At 33.4% G+C, this 24626-nt stretch overlaps 1 protein-coding gene across 1 annotated transcript in view; it reads right to left on the bottom strand.

Annotated features, from left to right (window-relative positions):
- Positions 1-5727: 5727 nt before the first annotated feature.
- Lrp1b (LDL receptor related protein 1B) overlaps positions 5728-24626 on the bottom strand; it is a 1779190-nt gene continuing 1760291 nt past the window's right edge. Inside the window, exons 88-91 of the mRNA XM_033757153.1 lie at positions 12125-12215; positions 10916-11060; positions 8711-8809; positions 5728-7422 (exon numbers count right to left, since the gene is read on the bottom strand). Of these exons, the coding sequence (XP_033613044.1) occupies positions 7282-7422; positions 8711-8809; positions 10916-11060; positions 12125-12215 (476 nt within the window). The 3' untranslated portion in view covers positions 5728-7281. The remainder of the gene's footprint in view (positions 7423-8710; positions 8810-10915; positions 11061-12124; positions 12216-24626) is intronic.

Consider the following 24626-nt stretch of genomic DNA (forward strand, 5'->3'; position numbering starts at 1 on the left):
AATTATAAGCAAAACTAGCAGTTTACAAATCATCTAGCAAAAAGACTATGACTCAGTCATTTCTAATTATCTCTCAGAAATGTAAAGGTGCAGAATATTGATACAAAACTCAATACATAACAGAAAAACCAATGAGAATTTTTAGATAAAATAATGATAAACAGGGACAATCTACTAATATTTTCTCCAATAATTCAGTCTTCAAATAATAAAAAAGTTTTCTGTGTTTCCTCAGCATACTTGGCATCCAAATGCAAAGTTCTGGGAGCTTTATTAGAAAAGGAACAGGCAGCCCTCTTCTACTGAAGAGTCAGGACTTCTCGAGCTGGTCACTGCCTTTGAATCAATCACCCTATGCTCCTGCAGGTAAGGGCACTTCCAGAGAATATGGAAAGTGTCTGAGGCTGTGTTCAAGAAAAGGAAGGACTGCTGGAGCCCTGAAGGAGCCTGTGAGTAGGTGGGAGTTTTTGCTGCCCCAGCACACAACCAGATACCCAAGGTGCAGTGGATGTGGGCTCGGGAAGAATCTTGGTACTCTGACCTCCAAGAGCTTTGGTATTTGATGTGCTTCTTTGTTCCATTGCTTAATTAACTACAAGTATATTGATATAACAATGAGAATGATCATACTGAAATCTAGAAAACCGAATAGGATTTATGAGAATGAAACAAGTTGAATGTGATAAGGTGCATAAGGATATTAAAGGGTAAATGATTGATAGAAAATGGGGACAAATGAATGTTAACTTCCCTGTTTGATGAGCAACTCTGTAACTAGAATATTTTCTCTCTAATCAGGTATTAACAAATGTAAAAGGGAAACAAAAAGCCCACTAGACTACATTTTCTATTTATTCCCCAAAGAAGGAAATACAGATACTCTTCTCCGACTTAAGAGAATGACTGCAAGTTTGAAAACAAGTTGGTAATGTGAGTAAATTACAATGAACAGATACCATAACACCTCACCAGAAAAAGCTGGGGAGAAAAATACAAGAAATTGCAAACAAATAAATACACAAAAATCTAAATTTCAAAGAAAGTTGTGGAAGTACTCTGTGGACATCGAGTTAAAGTCTCTTCTGAGGAGCTTGCGCATGTGCACACAAAAACATTAACACAGATGCACACCAAGAAGCAATGAGGTTCAAAGGAAGAACACTCCTCAGTACTGGAAGCCAGGACATTGAAAATAACTTCAAGAAGAAATGAGGAAAAGGGAGAAGAAAACAGTTAAGCTGAAGTACATGATAAAGGAAAGAGAAATATTTAACTAGGAATATTGAGTGTTTCTGTCCAAAAGAAAATAATTCAAATAAAAGCAATAAAGGCATACTTGGAGGTAGCTAATTTTAGTTAAAAGCGCATGTAGCTCAGGGCCACTGCACCTGCTTTGTAAGCACAAAGTCCTGAGTTTGATCCCCAGTACCAATATATATATATATATATATATATATATACATTTACTTGTCTGTCTTATGTATGTGAAAAAATAATGCAAAGACATAAAAATCTGTTTGGCCTAAAAAATACTCAAAAAATTGAATGCCCATAGCAATGGAGCAGGCTCAACCTAATTGTGGAGGTAAATATAATTCTCAGAGTGTATATCCATCTGAGTTTACATTCATATTTGAAAATCTTAGAGAATATTTTGCCTTTATTTGAAAATCCAGCAAACATACTACAGGTAAGGCTTTTGATGAAATACACTAATAAAATAAGACTTTATTAAAATAAACAAAATTAAGAATAGAGAAATCATAAAGTTAAAAGAATAGTTGTTTTTAAAAAGAGAAATATTAATTTAAAATGAAGTATTTTAATAAATTAAATAAAAGGTCAAATCATAAAAAATACATCTGTAAAAATATTTTCAAACTGTAACTGTAAGTTGGATCAAGAGAGACTATGGAAGTGAGTTAGACTATAAGAATAAAAAAAATCCTCTTGGATTGCATTAATTAGTGATGTTTCTTTTTCATTCACACGTTTTCTGTTTTCTAAATGTCAATATATTTTATAGTAATTTTAATTAATGAGGCTATGCAAAATAGTACAGTAGGAATGTTGACTTTCTCTAATTACACTTTCAGTGGAAGGGATTTGCGAAAATGAAGCCAATGATTATATAATAAGGAATGCAAACTAGAAATTGGTTATCCTTATATGTAAGGGTAATGGTATCTGGAATTCTAAGCCAAAATAGGTAACAATGGTTGAAATTTAGAAAAAATAGGAGGGATGTGGCATCTTCACAATTAATGGACTATAAAATACTGTGTGTGTGTGTGTGTGTGTGTGTGTGTGGTGAGGAAGAGAGAGAGAGAAAGACACACAAGCAGAGAGATAGACAGACTGAGAGAGAGATTATTGGTTCATATAGATTTCTACAACCATAACTGACATTCATAGATTTCAGGAATGAGGGATTACTTCAGTTTAAAAAAATCTCATCTTGCAGTTATTTCCTTCCTAACTTTTATATTATTCATTGAAATATATGCGGTATCTCATCAGTCAATTTGAACCTGTATTCCATGTATTGTTTTTAATTATCTTTACAAATACCCTTACATTTCAAACTTCTTATAATTCAAACTCCTAAATTTATTCTCAAGTACATTTCACATTTTATTCAATTGTGTGACAAAAATGTTTCACTTATAAATTTTAAGATTATTGACCCTTTAAATTGTATATTATTTTCAGTGCTGACATTATACTCTGAAAGTCTAGAACAATTACATTATTGGCTATCCCAGACACTACTCCATAAATAAGTCAAAAATCCAGTTGCATCAGGAGGTTTATAATTTATGCATTGAAATTGCAGAATAAACCAGAGTTGAAAAGTTATCTTGGAGGGAATAAATGGCCAAAATATCGGAATTGCATTGCTTAAATTCACTGATATCTTACAAGCGCCATGTTAAAAGAGCAGACTATCCATCAGATAGAATAAATACATTCTAAGCACTGAATTTGTCAAATAGGCCATCTTTAATACCAATTTTCTTTTGATTTTTGATCAGTTGATACAAAAAAAGATGGGATTCAGTAGAAACTACTGTTCAGAATAAATTGCAGCCACTGAAGTATAATATCTACCAGAGAAAAGCTAAATCAAAGAACTCATTTCCTCTATTTTTCTTTCTGCAGACTAGACACGTCACAGCACTGTCTAAGGTGAATGAGGATGGGATTTTGGAGAGGATAACATCAAAATCTAAATGTATTTCTGAGTGAAACACCTTCCACATACTTTTAAGTTGCATTTCTCTTTTCCGGGATGAGCTACCCTTCTGTTTATGTCAAGTCAACAACTGATGTGAAAGAAGAATTGAAAAATATTGCATGTTTGACTTATTTCATTGGTTTTCTCATATTCCAAGTACTTAGAAGAAATATTGTTTGCAGAATATAATTCTGAAACCAGCTTCATAAAGATGTGATTGAGTGTCTCACATTTCTTGAAAGTTACAATACAAAGGTTCATAGGTAACCCATGACTATTAATCTATATTAAATTTAAATATGTTGTGTACTGTTGAGAATGTTACTGCTAAAAAGCCTGAAGAAATTGGAATAAGCATAATATAAAAAGAACTATGTTCAAAAACTGTTACCTATATTTTGTTGGTCTTTACAAGATTCTTATTCTCTTCAATTTTAATCTTTTACCTAAAACTATATGGAAAAGTTGAATCTAAAGAGTAGCAATATTCCTGGAGAATAAAATTTTATATCCAAATGGCATGTTTGAAACTGTAGAGATGAGAAATAATAAAGGAAAATAAGAACTGTTTTTCTACTTCTTTCATCATAAAAACCAACTTTCTTATTACAGATTTGGAATTTGTGGGCATCTTGCATAAGATCTGATTCATTTAAAAGAGCCATAATAAGCATTCAGAATTGAACTTCTTCATAACCAAATTATCATAAAAATGTATACTATCATTTTTAGAAGGTTGAGATTAAATGTTAACTTTAAGAATCACCAAAACAAGCATGTAATAAAATACAAACCAAAATAAAGCATAACCATCAATGATACTAAAATAAAACAAATTCATATAAATCAAAATGGTCCACTTTATGCAAATTTGTACACACTCTTAAATGAAAATTTTCCCCTTTGCAATGACTTTTTGGTTTAGTATAGACGCATTTTACTAATAAGCTGTTCTATAATTACAATGTATGTGTTTTCAATATTAAAGGATTAAAATAAAAATTGGAAAAGCCAAGCTTTTGTTGATGATGGGTCTTTTTTGACTTAGCTCTTCAACTGTTCAGTAATTTAATAGTAGGAGATATAACAGGGTCCAGATTAGCCATTGTTAAAAGGGATGATTTTGCTCCCAGAAGACAGTTGGCTATAGTCACAAATATTTTTCATTGTAATTTTGGTGATGGGGGATATTATTAATATCACATAAATGAACAGAATACAGCAGTCCAGCTAAATCTTCTACTCTCTTAATAATTTCCTGGCCCAGAATGCCAAGAGGCTGAAAATCCTTGGTCTATATGAAAAGATACTCAGATGGGGGACAAGCTTTTCAAGAAACCTTCATTTTTATAAAATATCTCCCTCTGATTCTAAAACGAATTATGTATGTAGCATTTTGTTGGTGGAACAGATTTATACATTTAAATTTCTAGAATTCATATGATTTTTGTGATAGCAAATTAGAATAGAAAGAAATACACAAATAATATTTGAGTTGTTGAAAAAGTAGTTTTGATTTGTAAAGACAATGTATATTAATTGCAAATAAAGACAATGGACACTCTGGTGTGGGTTTTATAAATGAACAGGGAACAGTGAAGCTGGTTCATAAATAAGGATTCTGAAAATATAAAGCTTTTGTACATAGTGCAACAGTCTCTCTGTAAGCCTCAGCTCTCTTGACTATAGCTTTGAGGAGAATCCAAACGAGAACAGATTATCAGTGATAGGCGCTGCATATTAGTTGGCTGTATATCACATATGGTTGCTACTAGTTATATTAGCTGCATCAAGAGCATAGCAATCTGTGGATTCTCTTCCTTTCAAATAATAATTTTAGTTGAATTTATTCAGCCCTCATATCAAAAGACCTCTTCGGAAAATAAAACTGCACAATAGTGCAAGTAGATCATCATATTCCTACTTTTGCAGTCTCTGGCATCATGCTCCACGTAGACATGCCAATGTCTAAGCAGAATGTAGCACAGTATCAGTTTTCCATATGTACAATTTTTAAGAATGGGAAGGGCGTCTTACTGCTCATGTGACCTATTTGTTTCCATTGCGATAGGAGTGTGTGGCAAGCCCGGTGAGACAGGAGCAAGCTAAAAACTAATGCTTCTACTTCAAGAGGGGAACAAATCACCTTCTCTGTTCTGCTTTGAAAAATGTGACAATAAAACCCCTCCTTCCTTGCAGACAGTGATCGAAGGGTATAAAACATACCATTTTCACTAAAATAGCTTTCTAGGATAAATAAAATAATAAATAAAATAATTTCTTACTTTTAAAGATTACCCAACACAAGGACTTAAATATGTAGAATTTCATTTAAATAAGTCAGTCAACAATTTTTTATAAAGTATTTAACACTTCATTGTAGAAACATAGGCAAAATGACTATTATAACCAAAATGAAAAATACTGTTCAATTTTAAAAATGTACTTAAACAAGAACCTGAAAAAAGTTTATGATATGCACAACATTTGTTCAAGCAAAATTGCACTAGTATTACATAAATCAATAGTTTATAAAGGCCTCGATATGGCAAAGTTTAGAAATAGGTAGTATGCATGCACATAGTACAACAAAAAGTCTCCTTATAAAACAGCAATTTTTAATGCTTGTACAAAGGGATAAAGAGCAACCACAAACATATTTCATCTGTTAGGTTAATACATTATGACAGTTAAAAGTCAGTCATGTCTATAAGAGGAACAAAAAGCCCTCTGTAACTTGTGAATAAATCTTTTGTGCCTTTAAAGATATTTGTATAAAAATGTTATCCTTTTTATACAACTTAAATAAATCGTACTTTCAATCAAAATTTGAAAACAAATGAAAAACCAAATGCGGCCTTTATGTTTTGGAGAATCAAAAGGAAACCCAGATACCAGAGCAACTGGTACGGCATTTATTCTCTCCACTTTGGATTATGGGCAGAAATTTGTTCTTCTACAACTAGGAAGATTACTGAAGAATATATTTTGAGTAGGGTGGCTAATGGATTAGTCATTTTGTATTTGAAAATAATCACCAATTGTTCTATATCAAAATGGATGTTTGCCTCTTCTGTTTGACTGAGCACAGAGAATGCATTCACATAATTGAAATTCTGTCCTCAATTTGTGTGCTTATATATTATTCCTTAATGTTCAGTGTGGTAAGGGGTTGGGTGAATCTTCCACGAAATGCATGTAACTGGGAAGAACGATCTAAGACATGAGTACCCAATTCCCTGTTGTGCTCTAGGCTGGCCACCTACCTCAGGACTGAGGCAGAACAAAAGTTGTTATGTCAAAGCAAGCAGTATCTGTTCACTTCTGGTTATGTTTTTCTATGTCCTACCACCTAAATATAACTATTGCTTACAGGATGTACACATTTATTACATCAAAGAGTCCATTAAGTTTTGGAAAATGTAGTCATTTGTATTCATGCAAATTATTATTTTTATGTATTTTAATTTTTTCCCCTCAAAATCCTCATCTATTACTTGGCAATCTAAGGCTAATTTCAAAATGTGATGCTGAACTTGTGAGGGCTCCATACTTTCAGCAGAGTCTGCCTCAGTGTTCATGGTCACAAAGAAGAGAGCTGTCTGTTCGATCATTATCCATCAATTAAAACAGGAAAGCAACGTTACACTGTATTACAGCTTTTAGACCATAGAATTAAAAAGTGCAGAGATTATTTTGTTGAGTAAGTAGAACCAAAAAAAGTTCATATAAAATAGATTGCTCATATTCACACTACAAAGGAATATGTTGTTTGTAATATTAACAAATTCGAAAGTGTGTTGTATCAGCAGCAAATTGGAAATTGTACTGTAGTGCAGTTCTTTTTCATAAAAATACCATACAAATGGTCAATCAATAGTCATCAGAAAAAAGTAAAACCAAAATACTCAGAAAACAATTAACCAGGAGAAAGATAAACAAAGAGGTAATGCTGATGCCAAAACAAGTATAATACTGTTGGAACATACAAAAGTAATCCTTATATTTTATACATTTATACAGCATATAAAAGGTATCACTGATTATGCCACTGTCTCTCTTATACCAATTTCTATTTTCTTTGGAAGCAGTTCTTTGCGTTCATCAACACTTCCTAAGGAATTTCGACAGGTTTGCCCATCCATATACAACTTTGCATACACTGGGTTGGAGTAATTTGTTGGCTGAAGAAGAGAAAAAATCAATAGATATAATTTCATAGCTGTTGACTTATTTTGTAAGATGTCTACATTTTCATGGTAACAATATTTATAGGCATTCAATCTACTAAATACATATTGAAATGCAATTTATATTTTATGTTTATATGTTTTAATGTACTTTATTTAACATATTGTCAGATAAAGTAAAACTATGTTCTTCAGGTAGCTCATGAAACTAAGAAGAGCTCTGACGTAAAATGAAGAGCCTGAAGAAATATTTTTCAATGCTATGTTCACTGACATTTTACTGTAAAATATTAAACTGAGTAGTCGTGTTCCTAGTTTGCATGTCTCTCCACACCCACCATCACCTCTTCCTGCTAATGCAAGCTCATCAGTGGCAGGTAAGATTTGCATGGAAAAATTCATCTAGTGGTGGTGTTTCATCTTTAACGATATGTTTGCTTCACATAATCTATGTCCTGATTAAGGAGAGTATCTGCGGACTGATGCAAAGAATTGTGAAACGCACTGTAAAGTTACACAGACCAACATTTTGAAGTATACCTGAAGTCAGTGCCATAACCTCCCTCAGCTGGAAAAGGCACACAATGTTTGTTCTTTAACATACCTCTGTCTAAGTCCCCCAAATACTACTTTTTCTGCTTTATTGTTGCAGAGGTAATACACTCAATCTTAGTTACAACAAGAATAAACAGTGTAATCTTTGAGTCATGCAAAAGAGACACACACAATAAATGTGAATGAAAACAGGTGGAGACAGATAGGAACAAGGCAATCACACACTGTCCTACAAATTTAGATACCCATTTTTCATTCCCATTCTGCCTACAGTGCAGTATATAATTTATCTAAGCACTGGTTACTTAAATAAAAATGAGAGTGGCTCTGTTAGGCCATTCTGATTTCTCATTATGATGACACATTGTAAAGTACCGTTACACACACACACACACACACACACACAGAACCAAGCTAATTTAACTTTAAAGTATTCAGTTTAAATTTCTGACTAGAGATTCTCTTCTAAGAACAACAAATTCATTGGAACTATTACATTTTAAAACATAGTAGAAGAAATATTTCTGCTTAATGTCTTGCCTAAATTAATATGTTTTATTCATAATCTTGCATATACAGGACACATCAATGCCCAATTTAATGCTGTTTTGAAATCTCTTCTTAATTAAAACTTAATTAAGGACAAACATCTAAGTCTAACAATCACACTGTGACTAAGAGGATTCTGGAATGGAATGGATATGGAATAAGGAATCTCTTCTCTCACCCCAGCAGTGAGCGGTCCTTTCAAATCAGAGTTTAGGTAGATGGGCGGTGCTGTGTGTGAAAGCTTGAACACACTGGGCCCTCCCCCTATATATCTGGCCTGTATGTAAAACAGAAAATTTTAGTTTCTCATCTAATATTATGGAACCATTTTTCATAGATATAAATCATGCCAATAATAAAAATAACATAAAATATTCTCTAGCCTTGGGCCATAAACAATGTACTCATGTTATTTTTCACAACTTAAAGAAATATTAATGTTGAATCTTTGCTGCATAGGTAGGCATTTCAATTATGTGCAGTTTACTGACAGAGATGTTATGCATGTGCCAATCTCTTCTTATTTCTATTTTACTGCATCCTCCTCAAGGAAGCAATACTACACTTAAACCACTGTAAAAAAAATATATATATACCAGCCTTCCTTTGTTTACAGTTTTGACTGAGTTCTCACAGTGGCCCTATGTACCATGAAAATATCTGACCATTTCTAATTAAAGAATCATCATCCCTTTATAATGTCAGTGGAAAAGTCAAATTTCAAATTTAAGAGAGTGAAACAGACGTGTCTGTACTTTTGAAACATGTCTCTAGTGTAAAAAAGATTAATGTGTAATAATATTGGCTGAATTAAATCTCCATGTAATGTCACTGACTTTAGAATTTACTGGGTCTAAAGGCAGACTTATACAATCTGTTACACTCATATTCATAATATAGTACTGATTAGTCACTAGAAATTAGATGAACATTTGAAGAATATGCAAATACTAATTAATGTGCACATGTTTTAAAATCTTAATGAGAAGTTCTTAACATAAATGATTATACCATAAAGTTTTGGACAAGGGGAAGAGGATATAAAAAAGACTTTAAATACAAAATAATTCAATGTTATTTGTATTCTTCTTCCAAAAAAATCCCATTCAGAAAATTCTCAAAACAATCCTCTGTAATTGTCTATAAAACTATAAGTGTGAATTTAGAATAAATCATTTACGAATTCGTTACAACCTTCTAAAAACATCCTAAGAAGACTGAGATGCATTTTGAGATAAAACTAGCAAATATTTCTATTTATTCTGATTATTTTCAGTCATAATTTATTTTATTAATTTTATCAAATAATTCAGTCTTAAATTATAATTTATCACTGAATCAACAATTTTACCTACTTTGAAAATAATAGACATGACTTTTCTGTACAAATTTTCTCTACATATAAAGCAAGTTATATTTTATTAAGTCATACATATAAATCATATTACTATAAAACAGTGAATATTCCTTTGATTGGTAAGGTGGCTTGGATGTGAACTGATTTTACTACTGCTCATACCTGTTAAAATTAGAAGTATTTCCCATACATATTTACCTCTTATAGAACAATTCATATTTACATTTGAAACAGTAGGAGTGTACTAGAATCAGTCTTTTAAGTTATATCCTACGGAATTTTGGTTAGTCAGTCACCAAATTGGTAAATACATATTATTGAGGGTTGTGCATTATATATATTCAGTGTTATTCAAATATATTTTAATGTATATAGTACTCAGCACTCAATAATGTAGGTATTTGAAATCTAGAAAGATAACTCAGCAGATAAAATGTAATTCTCAAAAATGCCCTGGTTAAATAAAAGTCTTCAATGACGCACGATTGGAAATAAAATGCATATTTTGAAAATGTATTCTTCCTATATTGAAAAATAAATCAACCAACATTTTTAATAATTCATACATTTAGATATGCTAACATTTTACAATATTTTAATAGGATCTATTTTAAATAAATTATGCATTTTTATGAACCAATTGAGTGTTTTCTTTTTTCTTTTTTCTTTTTTTTTTGGCTTTTGAGACAGGATCTCACTTTGTAGTTGAGATTGACTTGAGCTCACTATGCAGCCCAGGTTGTCTCGAACTCACAGCAATCCTCTTTCCTCAGCATCCTGAGTGCTGGAATTACAGAAGTGTGCCGCCACACCTGGCAAGTAGGTGTTTTCTATGACACGTTAGTTTGACTGCTCAGTGTAAATGCATTTCATATTACATTTTTATGAAAAGACTGTTATCATTCAATGAATCCTAGAGCTCTTTACTATAACTTCAGTTATTTAAAAAATAATAAAATCCAGAACCATAGAACAGTTTTCAATCAGACTGCTAACTGTTGCTATCCATCATCTCAGACTTATTACCTTTGTTGGATCTACCATAAAGCCAGGATCCAAAAGAGTCCCATCGTTGTGGTCATGATCCACCTCATACATGTTATAAGATGGGTTTCCAATTTCTACATTTATTCCTCCATTGATAATAGGCTGTCTTCTAATTGTTTTTGTCCTATAATATGTGAGTATAAACACAAATGTGATTTATGTACGTTATCACTACTCAAGATAAGTAAAACTCATATTTATCAGTTAATTGATTTATCTCAGCAACTGATGGAAAATTTAGAAATAAAATTAATTTGAAATATATTTAATAAATGACATTTGTCAAATCAAAAACAAAAATGAATATTTTCCTAATTCATTTTCAATTATGTTGACATCAATGAAAATACACTGGAAATAATTTTATCTTGAATAGATAATTCCTTATTACTGAAAATTAACCAAATATGTTTTTTAAATGCTATTTTTTTCTTTTCTCTCAAACGATCTCCAACAAAATGTTGATGAGTGCATTTTAAAATACATTGTCATTTTGCCCCAAATTCACAAGGCCAGAGTCACATTTTGTACAATTCAAAAATTGTTTCAAAGATCTGTTCCTAGATTAAACTCTGCAGACAATAACCCTGTTTATATATGCCTGTTCATATAAATTGAAATGATGATGCTTCCAGTAAGATATACAATAAATTAATGTACCATTTGTTAATGAAATGCACAATTTATGACAGCATACCAGTTTTACTCAATAGATGTTACTAATTATTCACAATAATATATAACAGGAACCTTCAGAGATTTTTTTCTTTTCTTTTCTGTTTTTTTGTTTGTTTGTTTGTTTTGTTTTTTATACTGTGGATCAAACTCAGGACCTTGTGCTTGCAAGGCAGGTGTGGTGCCACTGAGCTAAATCCCCAGCCCACTTCAGAGATCTTTGATGTTTTAGGAGAAGATTAATTGAAATGTAAAATGATACCAACATTTTAAATAACATGAGCCTTGGGTAATTTTGTTAGAATAAATTCAGCCATTCCATCAATATAATATGAGAGAAAAGTTCCATAATTATAATCACTGGAAATAAAAGTGATAAAATTATTTGGAACATACAGGTTTTTGAAGTTGGAATAACTTGTTCATTTTACAAATTTTAATAAATTCATTTCCTTTCTGCCACTTATTTGGTAATGGAGTCCCTAAATACTCATCTAAAACATTGCTTCCTACCTTCTTTTTCTTTTGCACAGCACTAAACCAATTACTAAGGTAGTTATCAAAGTCACCAAGAGGACAAGAGGCACAACGATGGCAATGCTTCCTGGAAAATAAATGAATAGATGAGCAAATAAGTAAAATGAAGACAAGGCGAATATAACACTTCAGTATTGCAAATCATTTCACCATCCATATAAAAAGATAGCACATAATTCAAATTTCACATTCTGAGTTCAAACTATGTTATTAAAATTACTCTCCTATCAAATACTTGGCCTGCTAGGAAGATGATATCCTCATATATTGTTCATTAATATATTGCATCTAAATACTTGGAGATTAGAGATTCTGACTGCATCAGTTTGAGTTTATGGATTCCCACCACACAAATTTATGTGCAATGATATAACCACAGGCTGATAACTACTTATAAATCAACTGTGACTTAATACGCATTTATACAGTTTCACTGGCCACATTTCCACCCTTAGTTTCGTCAGTTTAGCTGTAAATATTTTCTGTCCATGCATACATGTGGTGAGTTAGATGGCACCCTGGCAAAACAGATGGGACCCAGTGTTGGGGTTGAATGGACATAAGCCTCATATCAATTTCACAATTATTGGGAGTGTGACCCCAAATATGTTACTTAAACTCCTTCAACTCTTTGCAGAGCTCACCAATCAACCAGAGACATGAGGCCTACCAGACAGGACTGTTTGCTTTATTCTAAAACTTAAATACAGGGGCAAATAGTATTCTCATTCTCAAGTTCTAGTTCCAGAACAGTTTTAGAAAAATATATAATGGGGGGTTAGCATATGCTGCAAATAGTCAATTTTCCTTTATTCATTTATTTATGTGTGATTAGTCTTAGTTTTCATTACTAATAGATTTTCAAATGATGTGCTTCATTTTTATGGACTTGAACATAGAGGACAGATAAAATTTCAGAACACTTGCCTTCTTTCATAATTCAGAAATAAAAGTCACCATTTATTTTAGCTAGAAAAGTAAGCAGACAACAATACCCCTCTGCCGATAATGTACAATACCCCTCTGCTGATAATGTATCTCTAGGAGGATATGCCTAGTGTCATATGACATTTCTGGCAAGAAAAAAAAAACTGAATGGAAGGGTTGTGTGATAATAGGAATATTAAATTGCTCTGTATATCAACTGCTGGCTTTGTAGTGGGCAAACATCTATCCATGAAACAATAGGTTTTTTTCTAAACATCTAGTTGAGTCAGTCACATTTGATGAATAACAGGCTAACATAAGGAACAAAGCAACCCAACAACTAATTAAAATTTTACAGAGACCCTGAATGCTTTAGGAATGTTATCAAGAATCATGAGAATTTAGCTCAGTGGTGCCCCCACCTGCCTCCCCAGTACCACAAGGAAAAAAAAAGTTTCAAGAATCATGAGAATCAATTGAAATATATGAATAATTCTCTGAAAATACAAGAAAGAGTACTGGGATAGAAGCAAGTTGAAATTTTAGGAACAATAAAAATGTTACTTGAGGGCTTCATTACAGAAATAAATATATGTTTTAGTAGTTCTAAGGAATACCTGAGTAAGATAGTCTGAAATGGAGATCACTCACTATAACATCAAAAAGTCAGGAAATTTCATATATAAGACAATCTACCAACTGGAAATTTTTAAAAAATAAGTTTTCTAAAATAACCAAATAGGGGCCAGGGCTTTAGCTCAGTGGTTTGGTGGCCTGCTTTGCAAGCACAAGGACCAGAGTTCAATCCCTGGTACCAAAAATAAATAAATAAATTAATTTATTTATTAATTAACCAAATAGTCACATTTTGTATTGAAGACAGAAATATGGTTCAGTTTGTTTAATCACTTTCTAAACTGTAAGAATCATTTTGTTTTTTTTTTGTTTGTTTGTTTGCCAGTACTACACAACTAAGTGTATTTCAGATGATATCACATCTTGGCTATGGGAAATTGAACTTTACATGAATATGTAATTTATTAGTAATTAATGAAAGCAAAGAATCTGGCACTTTAGATAGTAATTAACATTTGTTCCCAAATTTTAAATACCAAGGAACAGCTTCGTTTCTTCATAAACTATGACTTCCACTGATTGACTATGACTTTCTAAATATCTTTCTTCATTATTCATTATTCCATATTTTTTGCTAAAATTTGTGTAAATTGTTAGATGTAAAATATGTACCAATACAGTACTAGTTTTAAAGTATAATTTTTCTCCTTTTATTGCAATTACAAATTATTAAGAAAATTAGATTTTATTTGCTCTACCTAGTTTATGCCATTAGAAAGCTCTTAATTATATATGCTATGAAACAAACGACTTTTTCTTACTTTAATTTTTCCCAACACAGATGGAAGTTACAATCCTATATATTACAGCACTCTTTTCAAGAGCCTAGCCTTCTGATATGTTCATGTAACCAATCAAAGTAACTGTAATAACGCTTAGTATCAACCATAAATAATGCAGTGCAGCAGTTTTGCAAATTTCTTTTTGTAAAATGCAGTAGATTATATTGATGGAAACAGTGGCGACTATAGATATTTTTTTAATTTACAAAATAGATATTTATCAAAATAAGTGTTTTTCCAAGTAGCAGATCTAACAGTCAATATCATTTTGTAACATATAAAATCTAGACCTATTTTAGGGGAATTTTATCAGTACATTACTGATGAATTATTATAAACAAAATTTTAAAAGTATGCCCTGCATTTAGTAAGGTGGTAGCTCAACAAATTTTTCATATAAGATAGAAGTCTTTCTTTGCAATGTAGTTCTGAACTCTCATTATGCATCACTTATCCATTAGAAGGAAGAAACATAATATCATAGTGCTATGTTGAAAAGCCCCCTTACCTGGCAGAGGAGGAGGAGCACGCCAGTATAGATAGCAAACTATGTTCAGATTTTAATAACAATATAACTTTGGGAAAAGTATTTACCTTTGGCTCAGATCATTCAGCAATAAAATGAATGTCAACATTAATAAATACCTCACATTAGTGTGAATAGGTTAATATTTTAGAAAGTACATGTGTACTTAATAAATAATTGAAACTGTTTCCTTATAGTACCCTGTGTATCCCTCTGTTTCACAAATGTTATAATATGTTGTGAAAAGAGTTTATGGATGACACAAATAGTTTACTTCCTCTTGTTCTTCATACAGTGATGTTCTTAGTTTGTCCTATGAGCCATCTACTCAATTCTTATTTTGTTTTTTGTTTGTTTGTTAAAACAGGGTCTCACTGTGTAGTTGAGACACAGGGTCTCACTGTGTAGTTGAGACTGACCTGGAACTCACTATGTAGCCCAGGCTGGTCTTGAACTCACAGTGATCCTCCTGCCTCAGCCTCCTGAGTGTTGGGATCACAGGTGTGTGCCACCACACACAGCTTCAATTCTTATTTTGTAAACAGACTTTATATGCCTATTTAGGAACAGAAGCTCAACATGCACTCTACTTTGTTCTAAAGATTGGAATGAACGTCCCCTGTGCTAGAGATGCATATTAGAAGATGAAAAGTAATGGGTGTATTAAGGTGAGACCATTGATACTTCTTCCCTGCCCTGGGAATCTGTAGGGAGATATGACAGCTATGGTAGCTGTGAAACCTGAGGGATGAATCCTCTTCAGTTTTTTGGAGAGAAAGTGAACATTTTGGGGAGAGAAACTAAGGAAATATCAAGAGTGTGGCTTGGATGCAGAAAGGATAATGGTGGAAGAAGATGTCACTGTAGAGGAAGAAAAGGTGAGGTTAGGAAGGACTTTGTAAGCACATAAATGAGCTGGGAATTTGTACAAATGAAAAAAATAAGTGGCAGTGAAGGAAATTTAGGAAGTAATATCTATCAGGTATATTATGTAGGAAGGTTTAAAATATAACTTGTGCCTTTAGGTAACGAGGTTAATTTTGCAGCAGTCCATACAGATAGATAGACAAAACAAGGTATTTGAAGCTACTTGGCTGGGTGGAGGAAGATGCTGAGCACATTGGCTTATATATTGAACTTGAGATACTGGTGGAAACAGATGGCACAAACACAATTGTTATCAAGTAGCCAAGGAAACATGTCACCAGCTTTGAGGAAAACCAGTAATGCTGAGAAGCATTCGTGGGTTGTCAGTATAGAGCTGATAACTGAAGGAATGAGGAGAACGATCTAGTAGTAAGAAGAGACTGAAAGGTGATAGAGGGGGTAGACCTAGTAGGAAGTGAAGAGTGAATTAATCAGGAAGACTGAAAAGTAAAATACCTCGCAAAGAAGAGAATTCCTTTAAGAGAAGTAGGAAGGATACTACCAGAGCTCAGCGTGACAGAGGTCAAAGAAAATGTATTCTGAATAAATATTGAATTTACAGTCAGAAAGCATACATCATACCAAAAACACTGGCTAATTTTTTGATGAATTGGCATGCATTGTACTCTTGAAATTCATGTTTGCAGCTAGAGCAGTAGATTCGGATTATTAACTTGATTGACTTGATAGTTATCCAAGAGTTTGTGAAAACATTTTTGGGTCTGTTGGCATGGAGTCAGAAGGGTCTGAGTTTGCATGTTATATTTAGTTTTGGGTCTTTTCATCTCTGCCGCTGCTTTCCTGCCCTGCTTCCCAGCCACCACAAGAGGAGCAGCAACACTCCACTGTGCCCTTCTGCCCTGATACTCCTGCCTTGATGCCAGCTCACCACAGACTGGAACCTCTGAAATTGTGAGCCAAATTGAACATCTCTTGATTAAGATGGAAGAATCAAGACCAGTAATACAAGACAGCCGCTTTGAGATCTACAATCAAGACATCTGGAAAATAATAATATGGTGAAGAGGAAAAAAAAATAATTATTTCTATAAGAATCAGAATTAGAAACTATAGTAAAGCTGGAAAAATAGAGGGCAGTTCAGAGAAAAGAACAAAGCAGTCTGGAGAGCTCAACCAGATACGGGGAAGGAGGCCTGTCTGTGCTAACACAGGCCCAGAGATGGTCAGTAGCCCCAGGGAGAAACAACAGACCAGGCTAAAGCCAAGAAAAGCCTATAGCTATTGTACAGGACAAAACCACTGTGAGGCTTTACTCCTTCTGTAAGGAAAGCTAGAGCTGGAGGAAATGCAGTGTAGCGCACATCATATTTGCAAAGGTTTAATCAGGAGCCATAAGACTGAGGCACAGAAAAACTACAGGACAGCTAAACTTAGAGTTCCTGATGTCACTTTACCACAGTGACTTCATGGGTGATTGCTACTAGAGACAGTCAGGGAGAGGAGATGGGCTAGACATGTACATCCCTGAGAAATTTAAGGTCAGTTGGAAAGGACAAAGCGGCCCCACCCAGTGTGGTGGGAAACCAGGCCAGTCATATGCAGATTTCCAATAAGGCGGAGCCTTTCAGGGTTGACATGAAGACCAGTAGCTGCTTGAAGTCCTCAATCCATTCCCTACATGCAAAACGTAAATCAGTGGATTGTTTGCTCTCCTATACTATCAGCATGAGCAGGATTATGGCTCTGCTTGGACAGCTGCCACAACCTGGGAGGTGTGGACAGTGAGGCCTTTCGAGGGTGTGTCAGGAGACCGCATAAACTCATAAGCAGTAAAGTTAGGCAGAAAAAAGCATGACTTGGCACAGAAAGGGAACAAGGCAACTGGAGCTGTCCTGTGATTTTAGTCATAGGGTGGAAAAGTCTGATCAACCACACCCAGCAGGAAAGCAGGGCTAGATCTGGATTCACTTTCAAAATCATGACTGCGGAATCAAAATAGGTCTTACTAGTGACTCACTATCCTTCTTTCATACCTGGCGAATCCAACACTGCAGACCGAGGAAAGGAATCACTCATTTAAAAATGCAGAGGGATTTTTCGTAATTTTTTTTCCTCCTCTCTCTTTTCATTGTTTCTTTAGGGACTTGTGTTTAACATTCTTTTTTTTTTTTTGCTCCCTGGTTTTGTTTGTTTGTTTGTTTTTATTGTTTGTTTTTTCTGTTATTTCTAATTATATTAATATTCTTTTACTCCTTAAAAGCATCCTTTATCTCACTTTTATCTTCTTTTTATGCATTGTTAATTTTTTCAAATTTATTTTTTAATTCTCCCATTCACTACACACTCTACCTTTACTATTATTGCTATTTATTAAGTTTCAGAAATTTTAATTTAGTCAATGCTATTCATATTGCTGTACTCTTTTGTTAATGGAGATATATAGTTGTTTCATTTAGATATTTATGTCAATTTTCAGTTTTTCTTTGTATCTAAATTATACTTACAGATCTTTTTTTATTATTAAATTTGATACTGTAGCAGCTTCTAACGTATATTATGATATGTCAATAACCAGGTTGTCTTTGACTCTATTAATATGACTGATTTTGTAGCTACTGCTAGCATTGGGTAGTTATTGCTATTTATTAGTTTTTACTGTGCCAATTTCTGATTTGCCTTGGTGTCATTTAGAATGCTGCTGTTCATTTCCAGTGAACTGAGTGCTTGGCTAATTACACTGGATCCTTCCCTCCCAAATTAACAGGTGTGGTTATATTGTGGGAGACAGGAAAAGGCCTATAGTTAGCCAAGCCTAGAATACACCACTGAAAAGCAAACACTAATTATAGAGATCTCCAGACCAGCAAAAAAGTTCCCGCACTATAATCAAACTCCAAAACTCAGCACAAGGAAATAGATACAGGTAAAAGTGAGGTAACAAAATCCCTCCAAAAACTTCCATTTCCCTTAAAGTTGATCCATGGAACATAAGTGGGGAGGAAATCAAAACCAAACATCTGAACTATATGAAACCATAATAGACAAACTAACAACAAAAAAAGTAGAACAATAAGGTGGTCAGAGCTCAAAGAGGATATAACTAAACAGATAACGGACATAATGAAAAAATCAGTGACTTTACAGATGACACTTATAAAAAGATAAGTAAACAACAACAAAAAGATGAAAAAAATAAATGACCGTGTCAGCAAAGAATTCATGTTCATGAAAAGATCCCAGGAATCCAGGAGTTAAACATTGTTTTGAAAGTGTGAGCAGCAGAAGTGACCAATGTGAGGACAGAGTGTCAGAACTAGAAATAAGGGGTGATGTAGGTGAACATGTAACCAGAGGGCCTAAAAACATCGAGGGAATGTGGAACATGAATCCAGCAGAGCTAGATGAGGCAGGGAGGACTAATCTAAGATTCACTGAATTAGTGAAGAATCCAAAGACAGCACAAAAGGCATAAAATACCTCTTTACAGAAACATTAGCAGAAATGAGGGGAAAAAATAAACATCCAGATAAGGGAGGTATACAGAACACCAAATAACTATTATCAGAAAAGAATATCCCTGCAACATCATAGTCAAAACCCAGAAATCTAACACAAGAATCTTAAAAGCCATTAGAGAAAAGCAAAACACACTCAAAAAGGTAAACTCATTGTAATTACAGGACATTTCTCAACACAAACGTTAACAAACCAGGAAAATTTGGAATGGTGCTTCAAACTCTAAAAGAAAACAAATTTCAACCCAGAGTGCTATAGCCTCCAAAACTACTTTTCAAAATTGGTGACGAAATAGTATTTCCATGACAAAGAGCATCTTATGAAATTCACAACCACATAACTAGTGCTCCAAAAAAGAAAAAAAAAATTCTCAAGGATAAAGTCAACAATGTCAAACATCTCATGGAATAAACAGATCAGGCAGAGTGGCCAGAAGACTGGGGGAGGGTCAACAGCAGGGAAATAATGAAATGGCAGGAATTAGTCAACAGCTATCAGAAATAACTCTTAATGTGATTTTTCTCTATTCCCCAATCCAAAGACATAGATTGGAAGATTGTATCAAACATGAAACAATAATGCTACACATAAGAAATATATTTAATCCCAACAGAGTCATATACCAAAAATTAAAGGGTGGAAAACAATATGCCTTGATATAGAGCCTAGAAACAAGTGAGAGTAGCCATCCTATTTTCAGACAAAATAGACTTCAAGTTGAAATTGATCAGAAGAAGCCAAGAAAAGAAAGTCACTAGCTATTGATTAAGGGAACAATTCAACACATCTTAAGTACACCAAACTTTGTAAAATCAATACTATTGGTCTCAAAAGATCAAATAAATATCAACAGCATTATGCTGGTGGATCTCAATACCTCTCTATCTCAAATAGATCAACTAGACAAAAAATCAACAAAGAAATGCCATAGTTGAACCAAGCCTTTGCAAACATGGACTTAACTATATAACTACAGCATTCCACCCAACACAATAAATACACATTCTCAGCAGCACATGGATATTTTTCTAAAATATCCACATAACAGTCCATAAAGTATGCTTAAATAAATATAAGGAATTGAAATTCTCCCATGCATATTATCATGCACTAAAACTAGAAGTCAATGGCAAAAAAGCCATAAAATTATGCCAACACATGGAAATTTAAAAATACATGCTTGAATAATCAATAATTACAGAAGAAATTCAGAAAAATATAGATAGTTTTAGACTCAAACAATAACACTGGTGCCACATACTAGAACCTATGAGACACGGCGAAAGGCATTCTCAGGAAGAAGATTATAGCTATTAGCGTCCACATGAGTAAAATGTAGTGAGCTCAAATAATAACCTAATAATCTACCTGAAAGTTCTAAAAAAAAGAAGAAATAATCCAAATTCAAAGCTAGTGCAAGGAATGAAATTGTAGAAATTAATAAAATTGAAGTAAAAATACAAAGAATCAATGAATAAAATTCTTGTCTTAAATAAAATAAAGAGCAAAACAAAAGACGGGCAATAGTAAGTAAAGTAGAAGTAAATAAAGATAGGTATTTTGCAAAAGGGAAGAGGACCAAGAGATGGACAGAGAGGGGGAGAGTAAGGGAAAGGGATAAAAATATATTATGATTTGTTATGTATATGAACTAACTCTCCATAATGGGTACAAATATGTATTAATAAAAATGTAAACTTCTTTAAATTGTATTAGGTGCTTTGCCCAAGAAATGGGGAATATGTATGTGTGTGTGTGTGTGTGTGTGAGAGAGAGAGAGAGAGAGAGAGAGAGGAATATGTATGTGTGTGTGTGTGTGTGTGTGTGAGAGAGAGAGAGAGAGAGAGAGAGAGAGATATGTTAAATATATATGCTATGGATATTACAGTATTGCTTCATCTTCAGCTTGTTTTTTGAAGTTTAATTTTAAGTAAGAAAGTATTTCCTGCCTGAGACAAGGAGATCCCTTCTGAGACATCGGGAGGATGCCTCTCAGGGTCCTCCTGTTTCTCCAGCCTCGCTTTGTTCCTTATGACAGTTCCTGAAGAAACTGTCAAATCACACTTCATTTTTGCATTTCTGCTTTCAGTGATTGCTTTGCTTCCTTATTATATTGATGTTTACCCCACCCCACGCCCAAAACCTGAGGTTTGTGAGAGGAGATACTGTTGTTTCTCTGATCTCTTTGAGAATGAGTTCAGTGCTTGACACTCAGAAGAAATTCTATCAGTATTTGCCTTGGGAGAACTAGAATGCAGGCTTTGTTTTCTGTTGTTTTTGTTATCTGTCTGCATACAATTTGTGATTCCTGTTATCAGGTGTGTGTGTTAAAATATGATCAAGAGATAGTATAAAAGACATAAGAAGGAAGAGGGATGAGGAGAAAAATGACCCCCTCGAAGAATCTTTGTCAACATAGTAAATACGACACGTTTACATTACTTTTTCACAAATGCTAAGTTTACTTTTATCTTCCTTAATTTTAACACATTCTAAAAATGACACAGTTCAAACACTGAGCCTCTACCCTTTTAAACTTTATGTAAATTTATTATTATTTTCCATGAAGTTTAGCAGTACTTTTTAGGTATGCAGTACAGTTACCTTCATCATTAGAATCTTGTACCTTTACATGATGTATCTTGGTTCTCATTTTTCCCCCTACTCCTGCCCTCCCTTCACCCCCTCCACCCTTCCCTACTTACAAAGACTTTGTTTCCATTTTTTCCTTTTCTCATACTTTTCTTTTCCCTTCTTTCCTTTCCCCTACCCTTCCCTCTTCCCCTGCTCTAGACCTTTTCTTCCTATTTCACATTCTGTAAATTTAAATTGGGAGTCTATAATGGATACTTTATCATCCTGAGCTTCAAACTCCTCACAGTATCTTCAGAAGAGTTAGACTACCTTTTTCAAGTGGAACTTAAGCACACAGCCCTGGGATAAGAGATCAACCTAATTGGCTGTTTTTTTAGGCACTTTAAACATCAAGAGCCAGAACACACCTGCACCACTACTCTGAGATGATTAAAAAAGCTATGCATGAACTAGAAAGTTGAACCCCTGTGCAAAGTGACATTATTTGCACAGACAGAGGCGGTGTATTCTGGACTATGCCAAGGTCCAATGATGATGAAATACTTTACCTGAAATGGAAATACAGATCTGAAAATTTATTTGTAGATTACTTGTCTTTCTTAATGTGTAGATGACTTCTTCTTGTTTGAAGCATGTTTAAGAACCATTTATGATATACACTGCATTTTACCCAAGAGAATAAAAGTAACCCTCCCACCTTAGGTAAGAGTATGTTAACTATTGTGTCCTTCCCTCCAGAACTACTATGGCAAATTTCTCTAAGCAGAAATGATAATAAGTACTTTCTAATAATCATCTTTGGTCAACTTTAATCTGTGATGATTTGATATTTACATAGCTAATAGCCTTTTCAATTTGCACTGATACTTCCATTAAATTTAATGTTTGTAAATTAGTGATGAGAAAAGAGCCTAAGAATCTTTGGAAACAATGTTATAACTACTTGCAGCCCATAACTGCCATGCTCCCACTTGAGGTCCTTCAGTTTAGAAGTGTTGCATGTAATTAATAATTTTTTTTAAAAGTTGATTCTCATGTAAATGGTTGGAGAACCCCATCTTCAACAAAAATATCTTGAGCCATCTTCCTCCAAACCATTTTCTAAGCACCAAACTTTCTCTTTGATGATGGAGCTTATAAAAGATTGGAAAATTAGCAGTCATTATATTCAGTTTCCTCTTTCTTTTCTGTTTTACAAATAATTAAAATTATTGTTGACTTTCTGAAAGACTTCCTAAATAATTTATATTGAATAACGTAGAAATTAACATAAAAGAAAGGCCAATGCACCTAAACTTCACAAGCCTAATTTATAAATCCAGTGTGTTCTTCAGGTTGTTAATGTCAAATGCATTTTAATGCTCTTAATGATTTTGATTTTTATAGAGTTTTAAAAATCATATTAAATGAGTACACATCCAAGATCATTACTAGTGAAGTTGGTTTGAGCCCTACATCCTGAGAAGAGAAAGGGGAAAATATGTTTTTCTCTTTTTCATCTCCCTTTTCCAGAGCAAACAATATTTTTCCACACAGAATTTTTAATGAATTAATTCCTCCAATCCCAGCACCCAGGTCCTACAATTATTTACCTATAGTTTCCTTCAGGACTACTCCCTTCTTGGACCAAATGCAAATGCGAGATAAATCAGAAATGCTCCATGACCAAATACTGCTACCTCATCCTCTCAAATTAAAATATCCATCCCCAGACATTATTTTAGTTATATTTGTCATTTTTCAAAGATGCTCATGCTTATTACCCCAAAACTATTTCTAAGTGTTGTCAAATTGGACAGCATTGTTTAGAAAATTTCAAATTATTAGACAGGAACTATTTGCCAATATGGACAACAAATAAATAGAGCATGAAACACTGGAGCTTGCTTCTAGATACAAAAATCATACATTAGTGTCTTTCCTTTTACAAAAATTCTAAGGTTCTACATTTTTCATTTGTCATTACGATATGTCTACACTTGATAGAGATGTGGAAACTTATGAAAATATTTGTTAGTCAAAGATATTTTTACTCCTAAAGAATGTATGTATTAGGGCCAGGGATATAGCTCAGTGGTTCTGCTGCCTGCCTCGTGAGCTCGAGGTCCTGAGTTCAATCCCCAGTACCAAAAAATAAAAAATACATAAAATAATGTATATATTAACCTGATGCCTATTATAAAATCTTAAAAATATCTCCACTCATGGACTAAAAATGAAAATGTGTGAATGACAAAACTTTAAGGCAGACAGTTTTTTTTTGTTTGTTTGTTTTTGGTACTGGGGATCGAACTCCAGTCTTTGTGCCTACGGGGCAGGGAGTGGAAACACTGAGCTAAATCTCCAATCCCAGACATTTATGTTTTAAAGTTCATAACATTATCTAAAGTTGTCAGTGGAGATTAGCCTTTTCTAAGACTACATCGGCACAAAACAGGTATTATAAAAAGTTGATACATATTTTAATACAATTCAAAATCAGTGTTTTAAACATAAAAAAGTCATTTTACTCTTATTAAGAATTGCATGATAATATAATTTCATCTTATTTAAACCATCCTGTCAAGTTAGATTTTTCAAAACCACATTGAAATGCATTTTTTTTAAA

This window comes from Fukomys damarensis, unplaced genomic scaffold (assembly GCF_012274545.1).
Source record: "Fukomys damarensis isolate Sample0158 unplaced genomic scaffold, DMR_v1.0_HiC HiC_scaffold_29, whole genome shotgun sequence".
Classification (NCBI taxonomy): Eukaryota; Metazoa; Chordata; class Mammalia; order Rodentia; family Bathyergidae; genus Fukomys; species Fukomys damarensis.